This window comes from Amblyomma maculatum, chromosome 1 (genome assembly GCF_055883805.1).
Source record: "Amblyomma maculatum isolate TAMU_Amacu chromosome 1, ASM5588380v1, whole genome shotgun sequence".
Lineage (NCBI taxonomy): Eukaryota > Metazoa > Arthropoda > Arachnida > Ixodida > Ixodidae > Amblyomma > Amblyomma maculatum.
This window is the reverse complement of record NC_139344.1, coordinates 297,044,517-297,062,353: the sequence shown is the minus strand read 5'-3', so window position 1 is coordinate 297,062,353 and position 17,837 is coordinate 297,044,517. Positions and strand designations below refer to the sequence as shown.

Here is a 17,837-nt window from a genome sequence, read left to right as displayed (position 1 = left end):
ATTTTATTCCGCCTTCGATAGCTGCCCGTACGGTTTATTCGCTTTGTGTTTGTGTGTGCAGATATCATTGCGATTATAAAAATATAATTGAAAATACATGTATCATGAGAGATACAACAGATGCATCCGCACAGTTAACTCTGACGAGTTCGGCCTGTGGAAGCGGAGCGCAGACCTTCACTGTCTCCCCGGCTGCTAGTGCTGTTTCCAACAGCTGCCGCCATGCCAAACGGATGGTATACAGTTTGCTGGCGCGCACAAACAAACCACAAAATAGCACCAAGGTGTCTGATAGCTTTCACGAACACCGTGAAACAGCACTTTTACACTGCCACATCGCAGCATCAACACACACAGCACAGCCCAAGATGGCGTCAAGAGGAGTCAGAGTGGTCTTTCCCAGTTTGGCTTATATGGGGCGCCACCATCAAACTAAGATGGCTGTGCCCAGGCATTGGAACTAAAATAGTCTATAGTAAAGACATTTTTCGGTAAAAATCTGTTATAGTAAAGAGCGTCTGGCCGCGGCGACGCCTTTCCGTGAAATGACATCGCCGCATGCGCTCTACTTAAAATCGAGAAGCAATTTTTTTCTGAAACAAAAAAAAACACCGAGCGTTCTTTTAAGGGAGACCCTGGTCTTTGACCAAATTTTGTTAATATTTAACTTAGAGAGATGAAACTTTTGTGGCTAGTGTATTTTGGCATCCTAAAAACAAATATGCAATCGATTTTTGCCTCTCTCTGATAGATTTTAAGATTTCAAGATTTTAATAGGTCAGCATTCTGCCCAAGTTATAATATTTCGTACATTAATGACTGGCAAAAATTTTATGTCTACTTGTTCTACTGTAATCCCAGAGTGCAACTGTATCATCAGCATAATTTTAGCAGCGGCAGTTCAAATGTCGTAGCCTGTCATAAGCTGTGCATAAATTTGTCAAATTTTTTTTCTATGGAAGCGCTAAATTAATTCAATTTTGCCAAAACAAAGTAGTAGTTTTTTGTTATACAGTCGAACCTGGATATATCGAACCCGGATATATTGAATTTCGGTTATATCGAACTCACGGAATATCCCCTTGAAAATCCCATGTAAAAGAATTGGAAAGCCGCGTCATATATTGAACTCAATTTCATCGGTCGTTCGATATATCGAACTACGCACCACGCACTGGAAAGTGTGCCTTTCCCTAGGCGTTCGCATCACCCTCGGCCGTTTGCCTCGTGACGTTTTCAAGCTGCACGCGGAAGTAATGAGAGGGGACAGTTCGGCTAGGGCAGCGCCGCGCCCATTCCCTAAAGGCGTTCGCATTTTTTTATCGTTTCCCGCGCGCCAGCACGTGACGTTTGCAAGCCATGTGCGTGAATGAACCAGAGAGAACCGGTGGGAACGAGTGGGGAAAAACGCGACAGAGCGAAGTGCAAGGGTGTGCCCATTCTTTTGCCTAGCTATCTCTCTCCTTTCTCTTTCCCTGCCTTCGTTCGCAGTAGCACGCGCTACGCATGCGCCAAGCCAGCTCAGCCCGTTTTCAGACAGAACGTCGGACGCTTTCCCCAGCGTGTGTTGCGAAGCCTCTGTGCACAGCGGCTGACGTGGCTATGGCGCCTGCGGAAGTTAGCAAGCGGCAGATCTATCTTTTTTTTTTTTTTTTCCGAGAGTCTTCTATTTTTATCGGTTGTGCTGTACGCGCGGCGTAGCGTAAGATATGGCGTTACGAAGCGGCTTGTTTTCTTTTTGTGGGAGTTGTTTATTCTTGCAAGTATGAATTAACGAAAGCATTCGGTCAGCTGCGATCATGACACACCGGCTTTTAGCATTTTTCGCTTCAAACAGCATTTGCAGCTACTGTATCACGCTTTCCAATATTTTGTGGCAGTGGACTATGCCCACACCAAGCGCCACCCCAAGCGCGGCTTGATAAATTGAACTAGGCTTGTGCAATCAAGCCATCATGGGCAGTCTGCCAAGTTCACTCCCCGCGGCCGCAGGAGCTATAAAAAGAAACGCGCGCAGCATCTTGGCACGCTGCCAAGAAATGAGCTGTGGATGAGGACCGAAACGGAGTGCGACATGCAAGTGAAAACGCTGGCGATTTCTGCCGCAGCGACACAGAAACCTTGTTTGGAGCTGCCGCGGTGGCTGGAACAGCATTCCAACAAGTTGGAAATTTTTTGCTCTGTCGCTGCGGCTCGTCCCTGAGATCGCTTAATCGCTTGCATGTGAGCGAGCTGGCCTTAACGCTTTTTTTTTTCCAAATTTTCGGTTGATTAAGTGGAGGGTGGGTTTTATGCGAGTGAGTTGATTACACGAGAAATAAGGTATCGTTTTTTCGCATCGTAAGTGCTGTCCCAAGCCGATTTCTGTATATCGAATTATTGATATATCGATCTATTTCGCGGTGCCCTTCGAGTTCGATAGATCCGGGTTTGACTGTAGTGCACAGAAGAATGTATAAGCTTTCATATACATCAAGAATGATTGAAATCCAACCACTACATCAAGAGATACCTTGGGCAACAGCACATGTCATGCTAAGAAGAACACTTTTTAGAAAACGAAGAAAGAAATTTCAAAACATAGCCTGAACTTATTTACTGCAAATATGGGCATGAGATAAGACACACTTTGTATTAAAACCCTCTGGGAACATAATGACTGTCATTTTCCTTGATGAGCTTTTGTTTGGAGGTGCCTTGGTGATTAAATGTAAGATCTTGTGGAGAAGATTTTTCTAAATAATCTAGAGTCACCAAGTGGTGCAATAAGCATATATATGAATGTGCCTAAAGCTAACAGCTACATATTAAAGTGGGTTCTGACTGGCTTCCGATGTTAGTGCATCATTTACCACCAATATAATTGCCCTCTTGAACGAATGAAATTGCCGCAAACGGAATGCATGGTCCGGAGGCCGCCACCAAGAGGAGTTCGTTTGCATCGTGACCTCCGCAAAAGTTGGTGCTAAGTTCTGGTGCGCAAGCGCCATTCTCACGTTCATGTTGTAAACGCAGTTGGCCTGCAAATAGTGATAAGCGGCCATTGCTCGTCTTGCACCGCGTAGCATTCAGAAGGAAGTTTATTTTGACTGGGTTTGGGATTCCGCTTGTCGCGCTGTTTCGCAACTGTGGCCAGAGGGCGATCTATCCCGGCGTTCAATGATGCATCACTTGCTTATCTGCACGATTAAGGTGCCCCTATACGGCAAGAATTGCTTCGACAAAGTCATGCTGCTCCTCGCTATCGCACTGAGTACGACCGGCTATGCTACGCCGTTATCAGGCCGCTTTGATGGGCTCGCTTATGGTCGCCAACTGAATATAGGAATGGCCTGAATCGCGCTCTTTTGAACGAGACCGAGATTATGCCCGCGGATCCCGTATTTCTCGAACTGCGGGCGATCGAAATTCAGCGCGATTTGACCTCAGTTTAAAGGGCTACGTGTGCAGATTCTCGTCTTTGGAACGCTGTAGCGCGTGAATTAGGCAGTATTTTTCAACTAAACTTTGGAGGTGGCTGCGGAAAGATCTCAGGGTTGCGAAAACGAGGAGATCGAAAATCCGATTTTCGGCTGCAAAGACCCGTGTCCCCCCTTAAGAAGTGCCAATGCATAACATGCACGCGTGTTTTATCTCGTGTACGCATCGTCCGAGCCAGAATTGACAGCGTAAAACAGTGAAGCAGCTCGGCACATGCAGTTTGGCAGCACAGGTTGTCACCGATTTCTGCAGCTACACGCAAGAATCGCTCACAGGAGCATGCGAACAGCTACGCTAGAGAGGCAGCGAAATGGCCTATTCCAAAACGTCGTCTGCCGTGGCATCGATGCCAGATAACCAAGGCCCAGCGACGACCAGGGAACAGCGCACAACCGGAGTGCCGTCAGCTGCAACGATCACGGACGGCATCTCTGAGGTAACGTGGCGGCATCCGGTGCTGCACTTAACCCTTTGAGGGTTTTTGCGGTACAGTCGAGCCCGCTTATAACGAACCTGAGCGTCACGCGGCGTCCGTTCGTTATATCCCGAAGTTCGTAGTAACTGGACCACAAACTAAAAAAGAGAAAAAAAAAAGTTGGCGGTCAAAACACGAAATTTATTTCTTGGCAAAAAAGTCTGTGATGCTCGTCTGTTTCTGCAGTGCAGATGCGATGAGGGCGGTCTCCAGTTTATTTAAAGCACTAGCGTGCTCTTCGCCGAGTCCCTTAGCATAGACAAGTTGTCTGAGGCCCTCTATATAGCCCATTGCTACAGATGTGCTTACGGGTGCTGGCTCAGACGTTTCATCTTCATCTGATTCTTCCGCGTCGCTCTCGGCCCGCACTTCAGAAACGATGCGTTCGTCCGTGCACGGTTCCGCAATATCCGCGTCTTCATCCGCAGAAATAAAATCCTGCCAACCAATGCCAGGGCCTCCCATGTCGGAGTCGACGACGCGCTGCCACAAATCGCCGCCGGAATCATCATCATCGGAGGCATCAGGCCCGACGTCCGGTACTGCGTCGACGAAGCCGGCTTTGCGGAAACAGTTTCGCACGCAAGCGGTCGTCACCTCCGCCCAGGCCGCCTTCACCATCTCAAGGGCTGAATACAATGAAACTCGGAGCGGCAAGTTAGCGGCCGGGCGGTCAACGGCGATGAGCAAGCGCTGCACAATGCGGCGCCTATACGATGCCTTAAAGGGGCGTATTATGCCCAAATCAAGAGGCTGCACTTTAGAAGTGGTATTGGGCGGCAGGAAAAGTTCAGTCACTGCCGTCAGAGACGTTTGCACGTGGTGCGCTGAGCAATTGTCGAGCAACAGCAGCACGCGCCTGCTTTGCCTCTGCATGTCGCGGTCAAACTCGCCCAGCCACTCTGCGAATAAATCCCGTGTCATCCAGGACTTAGTATTGTGCCTGTAGCGCACGGGTACATGGTTCCGAAAGCAACGTGGCTTCTTGGATTTTCCGATTGCAAACGGCATGCGCCGGTCGCTGCCATTCATATTAGTGCACAGAAGAACTGTAACGCGCACTTTACTGTGTTTACCGCCAGCGCATGACTCCCCTTTCATGGAGTGCGTCTTGTCTGGAAGCATCTGATAAAATAATGCAGTTTCATCTGCGTTATACACATCCTGCTCCGCGTAGCTTGCAATAATGGCTCGGTTTGTTGCAAGCCAATTGGCAACGTCCTGGTCACTTACCGAACGCGCCTCACCGACAATCGATTTAAAAACAATCCCATGCCGCACTTTGAACCGATGTAGCCAGCCATTGCCTGGGCAGAAGTCGGGAAAATCTAGTAGGAATGCGAAGTCTTTGGCTTTGCCCAGCATCATTGGTCCACTTATCGGAATGTTGCGAGCCCGTGCGTCGACGAACCACTTCAGCAGCGCATCCTCTACGTCCGCATAGGTGGCCTTCCGCAGGCGCTTTCTGTCCGCTGTGTTGGCGTCGGAGCTGGCGATCTTTTCCTTATTCTTCAGAATTGTCGAGATGGTTGATTTCGACACGTTGTACTTCTTCACCAGCTCGCAATTTTTAGTACCTTGAGACAGTTCCGTCACAATTGCTCGCTTCATTGCCATGTCCAGCGCTTTTCGTTTCGTGACCGCTGGAGGCAGGCAATTCCCGTCCGCCATCCCGAATTATACGACTCAGGCCCGACAGACGAAGCGCTCACACCACACACACGAAAATGACAACAAAGCGCCGCAACTGACGGAGCACGTGCGCATGTGCGACAATCACGGGAGGCAGGCGAGGAAGTGCCTAAGGAATGGAACGGAACGGAACGGACACACAGCGGGGCATGGTATGCAGCGGGGAGACCAATGAGAGGCACCCCTGAGCGTCAGTGCTGCCACCTGTTGGCTCCTACCGTAGTTGCTTTCAACCGCCCATGGCCTCCGAGATTTGCCACGAACCGTCACCGCCGTACTGAATGCAGCGGCGTGCGCGCGCCGCTGCGCATTCAGTTTGCCCGTGCAAACAGTACAACCGCTAGCGTATGGAGAGGCCTGCCTCCTGGCGCCCCGCGCCCCTGGCACGGCCGCTCAATGGAACAGCCAGGAAACGAAACGACGAAACTTCGAAGACTATGCCGGCGGCCGGCGCCGTGGAGACAGGCGAAGACGAGGGAATGGCGAGAGGAGAGGGGAGCGGAGTTGCGAGGAGGGGCGGCAGCGGCCACACCACGCGCCGACACTCGTAGGCAGCGCACGTCGGCGAGCAAAGGGTAGCTCGCTTGCGAGGAGGATTGCGAGAACAGACCAAAAGGGATGGGAGCCCATCGTTATCTCGTATCGGGGCGCCGGGTTTACGCCGTCCGTTCGCTGTAACCGATCGGCAGCGCTCATGGACGTTCGTTATTCGTCGCGAGATCGACCTAGAGGTGGCACCACCGTCACTCCGGTAGTGTGGATCGGCAGCTGGCGGCGCTCGCAGAAACGCACGCTGCGTAGGTCTGCTTCCGAGTTTACGGCGGGTTTGTTGGCGATGAAAACGTGTCTTCTGCAGTATTTCTGCAATATTGCAGAAAAAGATCCAAGGATTTCGCCAGTGCAGCAGAAGAAGAACGGATTTTAGGAAAACAAAGCACGCAACCACCAGTCTTCTAGATTTACTTTGCACGTTTCTTGCGCTGTACCGCGCTCACGCGCCTAATGCTTGGGCCTGCCAAATGACCGCTTTGTTTTTCTTATTGACTTTTAAACAGTTTGCACGTGTCTCATGTGAGTGAGACCGGCGAATTTAGTGTCAAGCCCATGCAGATACAAGGTTCGTGCTCTGACCTGCAGTAATTTAGACTGTATCGAGAAAGCCTGGTTCATTATATCGTACTTGACTCGAGGATTAAGCAGGTTAAATGTAGCATTGGCAGCGCACTGCATGGCGAGTTTCTTTAGACTGAGTGCACATCAACTCTGGCCCAGACAACCACGCACAAGTATTCCCCAAAAATGATATCACGCCGACACTATACAGGAAATCTCGCCGCACAGGAAAGCTGATTGTTCACGTGTACAGCGCTGAGTGGGTTGAATTTGCCGAGATGCTTTTTGCGGCCACTGTCTTAGAATGTGATAGTGTATTAATGCATGCGCCACTAACTGTAAATGATTTCCTGAAGCCGAGGAAAGTATAAGGGATTTCTGATATGTGTGATGTTAATATATAACGGTAAATTAGTAGTGTAATTATTTTGTTTTGCAATGCGAATAAATTTCATCGTGTGAGAGAACTTTTAAACACTTGACAGAATTTAGAATAATCAACGATTAATTTTCAGTAACGTTAAAGTGCGAGCTACGAATTACTCACTGCGAAGACATCGTTATAAACTGCGCATGGGCACTGTCATGTTCTGGGAAGCAATTTTACAGGCTGAAAATTTCATCACTAATTATTTAGCAGTGACTAAATCTTATGCGAAGTAAATATTAGGGTTGCTTCCAAAACAGATGCCGGATATAAAACTATTCCGAAAGAAATGGAGGTCATCTTATCATGCGACTATAAAAATGTATTTATTCCCGAACTAAACACTGATATTTAAGCCTGCATGGAGCTGTTTTACTCCCGTTGTCAGAAATGACGAGTTTTGTCGGAAGACAGCACTTGGACGAAAAGGGATTATAATGATTATAATAGGCTACCTGTAAAGTACATCGATCTAGGTGTATTATGTAATATTTAGGGGAACAATTAGGTGCAGGGAATATGTTTCCCAAATATTCGAGCATTTCTCTAAAGCAAAATGTGTTCACTAAAACTTTTACGGATGCACAGAAGCCTTCAACAACAAAAAGAAAAGAAATGCATATTGGCCCGAGTTTAACGCATGAAAGCGGCATCGGCTATGACGGATGATTGCAGAAGCTGGTTTTGGTGTCGTCTTTTTTTTTTTTTTCATTATTAACACCACATTTACCACGTGGGATTGTTTATTGTGCAGTCAAATCCCACAGCAGAGGACGCCTTTCGAAACGGTTGTGATTGAATCCCCCGTTCTCGAAATCAGCAGTCGAGCGCCCTTACCATTGAGACACCGTGACAGAGGTTTTAAAAGCAAAAAAAAAAAAAAAAACTACTCACACAACTCTATCGTGCATACAGACGGCACAGTAGGCATAGAGTGTTCTGTTCAAACTGTATTCTGCTGTATGAAGCAGTCTGCGGTGGCATATGTTTTAGTAGCTGCGGTATTCCGAACAGAAACGGGAATATGCGATTTCTGAGCGTTTGCATTAACTTTCATTGACGGCAGCGACCTGTTTTGCTTTGACACAGCGGTAACGACAGTACCACTTCGTTTGAGACATTGAGACCGCGTTTGAGACCGCGATGGATGATGCCCTTATCCAAACATGACATGCTCGATACGGACAAGTATATATATATTTTTTTAATGAAGCGTGGGGTTATAGACTGTTCATATTTATTTTGCAAGAGGCATATAGGTAAGCAAAAGCTCACAGGAACGGCGAAACAAACAAAAACACTCCTGTACACGCCGCATGCGCGCACGTAAATCACTGCGGGCTGGCACGCGACGCGAAAACGCATCCACACTGAGTAGGTTTCGCCGCTGAGCCGCAAGGTGGCGACTCTGCTCGATCTCGAGGCCAATACGTGCGATCTTGTGTCATTGAAGTAATGTATATTTTGGCGGTCGCTCCGGTCTCGTTCGTTATAAGCGAAAGTTCGTCTTAAGTGGGGCCGATATAAGTGGGCTCGACTGTACATGTACGGTGGTGAGTTTTCGTCCCGCAAGGTTTTTGCCGTACCGGTACGGTTCCAATCCTCCGTTTGAAATCTCGCGCCCTAATGACAATGCATGCTCACTGGGAAGTGCTGCCACCTCCTAGGGCTTACGAGAAGTGCCTAAAATGTATTGCGCTGCCCTTTTGCGAAGATAAACAGAAATGATTCTTCGCTGCAGCGTGTCGCCCGGTCTGTGGCAACGCTGCCGCCCTATCGCGGTTTCGGTTTCGCGACGTGATCGCATGGGTGGAAGCGCTGCTCCAATTGCTCCATTCTGCTCCAAACTGCTTTCCCTGCTTCATCCTGCTCCAAAATGTGATATTGCTCCAAATTGGCTGCCTTGATGTTCTACCATCAAATTTAGCAGAACACAGGAACAATGTCACAGCGTCAGGGGCAAAGATATAACGCATCTTGCACTGGGCTTAATACAAATTAAATTTTGTAATGGAAAGAAGCATGGAGCATAATAAATATTTGTTCACAAGTAAATTTAGTATGAGCCGCAGGTGATTGAAAATAGTTAATTGCGAAAAAAATGTTATGTGCATATGACGTAGCACCTCCTTTCAGCCTTTTGAATCGCCAGTGGAGAGAGTAGCGAGAGTAGCAAACAAAGAAGATAGCTTAAGCTACTGCGAGCTGTTAGGAAACTTGTCTGGCTTCTCAAAATACACAAGTTTTTTTAATGCTTTTACTATGAAAACAATCCAGTACTATTGAGCCCCTTTGTCCCTGAGAAGCACGTCAGGCCTACGTCAGACAAAATTATACTTGAAGCGTTATGGGTTGGTACGCCAAAACTGTCGATCACGAGGAAGCTTCTCAAGAGTGTTGGAAAGGCGTATGGACTACTGCCAAGATAATAAAAATGAGCCCCAGCATTGCTCAAGCAAAGGATGATGAACTACTGGCAGGCAGCAGTGAAGTAAAGCTGAAGGATGGTAACCCATCAATGCCATCTATTTGTATCCCAAAGCTGCTCCAAAATGCTCAAGCCTGCTTCCAGCTCTGTAAACCTCTTCCATAATTACAAACAAACAAGGCGATCGAGGTGGTGCTGCTGTCGTCTGCGATCCCAAGGTAGGCAAAAGGTACAGGAGCAGCACTGGTGCCAAGCTTGTCAAGGTGTGTTATTGTGGTCTGAAGGTGCCTTTTTGGCAGACGAAATAACCAGTGCTCAGGAATTAATCAGACAAGCCCAGACATAGGATCAAAAAGGATCATTAATACCCCATATCTATGGACTTCGAAGTGTATTCTAAATAAATATGCGCAAGGTAGGAAGCAGAAATGTCATGCCCATTAATATGGACTCCAAATTAGTATCTCTGCTAAAGCGCATTGAAGTGGTAGACTCGACATTTCAATCCATCAAGTCAAAATAGGTAAACACATTAGGTCAGACTAGGTGCTCTGCTATGAAGTGCACCAGTAAGCGTTCCGTTTGCTGCTAGTCTGTTCCAAGTTGTTGCTAAGGTCAGCCTGTGTTATATTGTATACCTTTACATGCTTTGACCGTTTGTCTTGTCGGAGATGAGTGCGAAGTCGGAAAGGCGTTGGACTTGCATGAAAAGGAATCAGGTTGAACTTTATATTTCAGAAAAAAGAAAACTGCAATTATCAAAGGTGTTTGACCTTAGAAACGTGCTCCAAAACAATTTAAATGCTCCAAAACTCTCGTTTCGTTGCTTCAAAGTGGCTCTGAAATGGCTTTATTACTGCTCCCAAAGCTGCTCCAAAATGCTCCAGCCCGCTTCCACCCCTGTGATCACAAAGTAGGGCGAAACTTGATTTCTTCAAGGGCACTTCCTTGCAGGGGGATAAACAGAACTGATTCCTAGCTGCAGCTCGTGGCCCGGTCTGTGGGAAGGCCCTTGCATGGTTTTGGTTAACCCCCCCCCCCCCATGATTCCATGATCACAATGGAGCCCCAAAACTTGATTTTTATCTTTATGGCCACTCGGGGTGCAGGGGCCATAGAAACTGATTTCCATCTTTATTGGGGCTGCTGTTAGCTTGTTTATCATGGAAGCTCAGGAGGTATTCCTGCTCTCCTTGAGGTTTCCTGAGGTTCTTGAGTTTGCAGTGTGGAGCAACGTTGTCTCGAAAATACGGTTCCTAATATTTTTCTACAACGTTTCCTTGACTTTACTCATACTGACCTTTCAGAATCCAAAGTAAAGTCATTTGACCATCTGGGAAAGTTTTTTTAAAAGAAATTCGACCCTGAAAGGGTTAACCGTTGCAAATTTGTGTAGTTGTGCGATGAAGCTGAGGGCAGACCTTTTTTAACGCACATTCTATTTAATTATCAAAAAGCTGCACAAATGGTCGATGCTGCAAAGTCGAGACGGGACTACAGTACACTGTTGCCACGCCGTAGGTCGGTACACAAGGCTGATGCTGCCTATTTTATGTGCTGCTCCTGAAATATGATCCGAAGCTGAAGTGTACAATTGATATGGTGCTGAATCGGACCAGCTTGTGCTCTTTTCGCATTCTGGTGCTGACGCGCACTTCTCTGTTAACATCGTGAACTGAAGCGCCAAGCTCAGGGGTTCACGTATGCAGTGTGTGCAGCACTCTAGCAGACTTTCGCAGTTACCAGAAGTGTGTCCGTGACGTAGTGGCTGTCGCGGCTGCAGCCAATGGCAACCTGTCATGGCCTACCACTCTTGGTAGTTGTGACGTATGTACTCATGGCAGAATAGTTCTCTAGCACCCTTTTGGGTGGGTGCCGGGAACACGGATAACACGCGCTGCCTGACGAAGAAAATAAAGACTGCTCCTGGACATGGCTCATGCAGCCTCTACAGGCAGTCTTGTTCTGGTGCCAATCAATAGCAGCAGTCAGTCGCCGCACTGCGCAGCCTACCCCAGGAGACCCGGCCACCTCGTCTCCATCATCACGCTCTTTCGCGGACACTTCAAGCTCAGAGTCCCAGCCCTCCGGCTCTCGACACCGGGCCACGAAGTGTACACCACCCTGTTAGTGGTCGGGAAACACCCGCTGGGATCACTAATGGCGGCATGTGGTCCCGCCAGTTGTCCGAGCTGCCTATTTATGGTAACTGACACATTCTACGGCACCCGGTTACTTATAGACACGGGCACGGAAATCAGCGTGGTTCCACTGACTAAGGCTGATCATTCCAAGTCATCAGGGCAGTCGCTCCGTGCTGCCAACGCCTCGTCTATAGCCACATACGGACTAAGATCTGCGCTTCGCTGCACTTTTCGATGGGTATTCATCATCGCAGACGTGGTTCACCCAATCAGCTCAGACTTCCTCTCACACTTCGACTTGGACGTCAGTGTGCGGCGTCGTCGCCTTACTGATGGTCTGACTCATCTTTCCATCTCGGGAGTCTTGCCCGACCTTCCTCCAAGTTCGAAAAAGTGCTGGCTGATTTCCCAGAGCTGACCAAGCAGTGCAACCACACTCAGGCACCGAAACAAACTGTGAAACACCACATCGTCACCTGAGGTCCACCTATAGCTGCTCGACCACGCCGCTTGTTTGGGAACCGTCTCACTATCGCCCAACTTGAGTTTAACCACATGCTACAGCTCGGCATTATACACCTGTCATCCAATGCGTGGGCGTCTCCGCTTCATCTAGTGGCCAAGCAGGATCCAAGCGACTATTAGGCGTTGAATGCCAAGACTGTCCACGACAGCTATTCGCTGCCCTACATCCAGGACTTTACGACGTGCCTCGCCAGCTGCACCGTTTTTAGCAAAGTTGACCTGGTGAAGGCGTGTCACTGAATTTCCATTGAACCCGCCGACATACCTAAGACCGCCATTACGACGCCCTTTGATTTGTTTCAGTATGTACGCATGCCTTTTGGACTGCGCAGTTCGGCTCAAACCTTCCCGCGGTTGCTGCTATTCTAGCTAACTACATTTCTTGTACTCAGCGCTCGTTGTGTCGTCTTCTAATCTTGTGCTCCCGTCCACGTTCCGCACTGTTACCTCAAGATGCATAACCAACATGCCCAAGCTGCTATTCTAGCTAACTACATTTCTTGTACTCAGCGCTCGTTGTGTCGTCTTCTAATCTTGTGCTCCCGTCCACGTTCCGCGCTGTTACCTCAATATGCATAACCAACATGCCCAAGCTGCTATTCTAGCTAACTACATTTCTTGTACTCAGCGCTCGTTGTGTCGTCTTCTAATCTTGTGCTGCCGTCCACGTTCCGCGCTGTTACCTCAAGATGCATAACCAACATACCCAAGCTGCTATTCTAGCTAACTATGTGCTAGTGCTTCCAAATCACTCGGATTCATCAGGAGACCACTTTCCATGTCCACCGCGGCCACCAGACAACTAGCATATGAAACGTACATTCGGACTAAACTAGAATACGCCTCAGTTCAGTTCAGTTCAGGCGTTCAGTCGTGTCCGACTCTTCGTGACCCTATGGACCATGTCACTCCACGCTTTCCGGTCTCTCACTATCTTCTTAACATCACATAGCTTCATCTGCAATGCCTCGAGAATGCCATCTAACCCATTTCTCGCTTGACGATATCCAGTTTACCTTGCGTCATAGATCTTACATTCCATGTTGCTATGTGATATATCTCCTTGCAACATCGGACTTTCCGGTCGCTTCCAGACACATCCACAGCTGAGCGTCCTTTTGGCTTTAGCCCAGCCGCTTCATTCGTCCTGGAGCTACTAGGAATCGCCCTTTGTTCATCCCCAGTAACATGTGGGACGCCTTCCAACCTGGGTCTCAAATCACTAGCCTTCCGCAGGAAAATTTCTATTCTTTGTCTTTTTCACAAACTGTATTTTAACTTTCCAGCACTGCGAGAAAACCTTCTATGAGCTCCGGTACGATCATGTCGCTGTTTATTTAACTCTTTAAGCATACAGCATTTGCACGGCTCCACCAATTCTTTCAATAAATCCTTCCTTCTCAATGTGATAGAAAGCTGGAATAACCTCCCCGAACACATTGTCATTGAGGCTAATCCTTCCAGATTCAGACAGCTCCTAATCGACTATCTCAATGAAAAATAATCTTCCTGTACCTTATGTCAGCTACCAAGCCCTGCAAACTGACCAGCCGGTTTTCCTTCCATAGCTGTAATCTGATTTTGTTTTATATTTTTGCCACTCTGCCTTGGCGTGATTATCTGAATTTGTTACTCATCTTTTTCCACCTTGTTTTACCCGCTGTTTCTATTTTGTTTTTATCTTGTTATTTTCTATATTTCTATATTACTTTTATATTTATGTTCATGTATGACTGTACCCCCACCCCCTTATGTAATGTTAAGGATTAATAAATGATGATGATGATGATGATGAATTACTGCACTACACTGTTCGTGGATACAATCTGCATTGTTATTACTTGTGTAGTGTAAGTGCACTTTTGTCAGATATTTTTTTCAATCGTTGAAATTTGCATTGCCTGCAGAACGTGCTAAATTTTTTGGCTGTGTATTAGATGGTCAATGTCACATATCTTAACTGAAGTTGGATGTTCTCTGATGCCACCTGAAATCAGAGCGGCCACTGCACAATAATTTTTGTTGTTTGTTGCACATTGGGATAGGTAGTGGCTGTTTTCAGGAGCTTCGGTGCAAAGCAGTGTAAGCCTAGTTGGCAGCATGTTGCTGCAGGAAGTGCACCACTTGTGCTGCTAATTTGCAGATAAGCTTCACTTTTTGTGCCTGCATTATCGTAACTGAGCTTCTAGAGGTTGATAATGTTTGAGCACCACTTATTAGTCGATTAGGTTAAGACCACTGTTGTGAGCATGTGAATGTGCCAGTTGTACAGAGGGTGAGTCGTCCACACGGATGGTGCAGGGTGTACGTTGGCAGCATCAGTTTCGAGCTGAAGGAGGACACCATCAAGCAGGCATTCCGGCCATTCGGTCCCATCAAGTCCATCAATATGTCCTGGGACCCAGTGACGCAGAAGCACAAAGGCTTTGCCTTTGTGGAGTATGAACTGCCCGAAGCAGCCCAGCTGGCCTTGGAGCAGATGAATGGAGTACTCATTGGTGGCCGCAACATCAAGGTGGGACTTACTTTATGAGACATTAGCAGTCTGTAGAGATGGAGCAGCACTGACTGCTTAAGGTTTCAAAGCATAGCATTGGCTTGATGGTTTTCAGGTGGCAATTGCTAATTTTGACAGCATGAGCCCAGACAGGACCAGTATTGTGATTACAGCATCAGTATTTTTGGGACAATGGTTGAAGCTGGATAGAATATAGCTTGTTCAAAGATAATTGGTTGGTTTGTGGGGTTTAATGTCCCAAAGCGACTCGGGCTATGAGAGACGCCGTAGTGGAGGCCTCCGGAAATTTCGACCACCTGGGGTTCTTTAACGTGCACTGACATCGCACAGCACACGGACGCCACTTCATTTCGCCTTCATCGAAACTCAGCCGCCGAGGCCGGGATTCGATCCCGCTTCCTTGAGCACAGTAGTCGAGCGCCGTAACCACTGCGCCACCCTGGCGGGGCTGTCCAAAGATAAGCTGTCATATCAAGATCAGCTGCCATCCAATTTGACTCAGTGTCAAACTAGCATTGTTAACAATGTCAACACACATCAGGCGCAGCACTTTCCCAGGCACCTGAACAATGAAACTGTGAGTAATACCCTGTGAACGTCATTAATAGACAAACTAAAAAGAGTGCCAGTGAATTGTAGTAGTTGTGGGATGGTTCAAAATTGTAAAAATTTTTAAAGCTACTATATTGTCAGGGGTGCAACAGCTGTGCCAGTTGCACCATTTTGATACAGCTGCATACGTCTGAGCCAAGCTGCGCCATAAGCATAAAATTTGTTAAATTTGCGCTATGCTGTGCCAAAATGCCCCGACTATCGCAAACGTTTGCCATACTCAAGAACTTCTTTCTGCAGCCAGTCGCGATGTTTCAGGCACTGAAGCGCACGTCAGTGTTTTTAATTTTATTTTGAGGTGTTTGAGGTGGCATCATGCCGTTCTAACGCCTACTCATTTTTTGTTTTTTTTCACGTGCTTCCTCCACATGCTTCCTCCGCTCTTCGAGTCCGCCGAACCATTGCGTTATGGGGATGCTTCGCCGCACGGACTCTCACCCATGCGGTGAAGCATCCTCATAACGCAAAGGGGCCGCTTGTAACGGGGGCACCACTGCTACCTCCTGCTACTGCGTCTCACTGCGAAAAGGGCCGTTGGTACTTGTGATTTTGGAGAAATACTTGAACACTGTGTTTTAAGCATTGCATGCTTTTAATGGATGTAGTATCTCTAGTTTTTTATGAGGCTGTTGGAAGTTTTCGGTGCTTTGTCGGCTATTCATGTGCAGCAAGGTTGTTCTCTTCGATAGACTGACTTTTCCGTCGTCAGATAGCGTAGGAGGTGCATCAATTATGGCTTCTGTGTTTGTGCTAATATAACTTGAGGAGGTGCATGGGAAATTTATTTTGGGCTTCAGCAGGTCGGGAAACGTGCACCAGCCTTAGATTTTGAATTCCATAATGCCACATTGGAGCCAAAGACTGCCAAAATTAACATTAACGGATGCTGGAACATTGAAATGCTCTGAAATGTGCTCCGTGCATTAAATATATAACCTAATATTACGAGTGATCGCCCACCTTCCCTTAATCAAAATATCGAGCCAAAAACCACAGTTATCGACAGTCCCTATAGAAAGTGTAAATCACGGATGGACTCGCTCATCAAGTTTTTTTTGCTTACAACTTACTTCCTTATCTGCTTTCAGCAATTTTTTTTTTAGTGTGATAGCATACCTTGGAGTACAAAATGCTTATTTGCAAAAATGGTGCACGCTGGATTCCTAAAAGAAATATACTAAGCGCCTGTGATAGGTGGCCCTTGCTAGATTTCCTTTGGATTACATTCATACAGCTCGATATCTCTTCACATCTCTTCATTTTTTTGTGCCGAGTTTCTTCCCTGTTTAACGGCTCCAAAATTTTAATTTCTGCTGCAGAGTGCAGTTTTTTTTTCCTGTGAGCTGCTCCAAATATGGATTTTACATATCCAAAAGTAAGATCCTGCATTTTGCTGGCCCTCCCAATTGCTTTGCTCAGGTTGGACGTCCGAGCAACATGCCGCAAGCAGCACCCATTTTGGACCAGATTATGGAAGAGGCCAAGACCTACAACCGCATCTACATTGCGTCCGTCCACCAGGATCTGACGGAATCTGATATTCAAAGGTCAGCATTCCCTTCAGTCTTTGTGTGCACCTTCAGCAGGGTATGACTTTCTTGAAACGACATGATTGTCTGCAGCACTCATTTCACTAGCAGAGGCTAGCCAGTGGGGCATACTATGAGATGAAAAACTGAGAAAAGGGTGGCCAAGTGGCGCTCGACTGCCCAAGGATACGGATTAAATCTCAAACAAGGTGCTTGTGTACTGTGCGATGTCTGTGAATATTAAAAAACACCAGGCGGTTGAAACTTCCGGAGCCCTCCACTACGGTGCATCCTTCATAGCCAATGTTAGTTTGGGACGTTAAATGTCTTAAACAAAAGTAAGCCATCACGCCAGTCTCAGCCCTTTGGCCCCGTGAAGCGTGGATACAGCCAACTGCTGTTAAATCATGTCCGGTGTATGTGCCAACAGCCCGCACGGTCAACACTTCTAAAAACATAGACCATGGTCCTCAAAGCTAGATGAAGTGAACCAAACCTCTAGCAACCTGCTGCTTGCGCTTGTCGTTCCCATCAGCCGGTGAGAGCATGTGACAGGTCGCAGGGCTGCTTGACACCTTTAAATAATCCCCCGTTTCTCTTTTGCTCATTTCTCAAAACATGCATTGTCGACCACTTGCAGTTTTGCGGCCTCAATATCTCTGCACCCAAAGCACGTAGAGCTGAAATTTTTTTTTTTTTGCAATGGGAAGCTGAATGTATTCTGTGTAAAATGTTGGAAGGAGATTTTTGTTTTTGAAAGTTAAAATTAATTATTTTTGAGTTTACTCTCACTTGGTGCATACTTTTATACTGAACTTAATAAGGCTGCAAAATGAGTGGTAATTAACATATCAAGAAACTGCTCCCAATATTTCATTCTTTATTCTTCTGGCT

The 17,837-nt window shown here is 47.1% G+C and overlaps 1 protein-coding gene across 13 annotated transcripts in view; it reads left to right on the top strand.

Moving 5' to 3' along the window:
- The window catches only part of hfp (Poly(U)-binding-splicing factor hfp), a 121,840-nt gene that overhangs the window by 41,642 nt on the left and 62,361 nt on the right, over nucleotides 1–17,837 (top strand). For 9 of the 13 annotated variants that reach the window (XM_084591614.1, XM_084591621.1, XM_084591619.1 and 6 more), the window contains 2 exons: nucleotides 14,577–14,799; nucleotides 16,834–16,961. In XM_084591614.1, the coding sequence (XP_084447740.1) occupies nucleotides 14,577–14,799; nucleotides 16,834–16,961 (351 nt within the window). The remainder of the gene's footprint in view (nucleotides 1–14,576; nucleotides 14,800–16,833; nucleotides 16,962–17,837) is intronic. The other 4 variants (XM_084591622.1, XM_084591620.1, XM_084591618.1 and 1 more) reach the window with 1 other exon arrangement.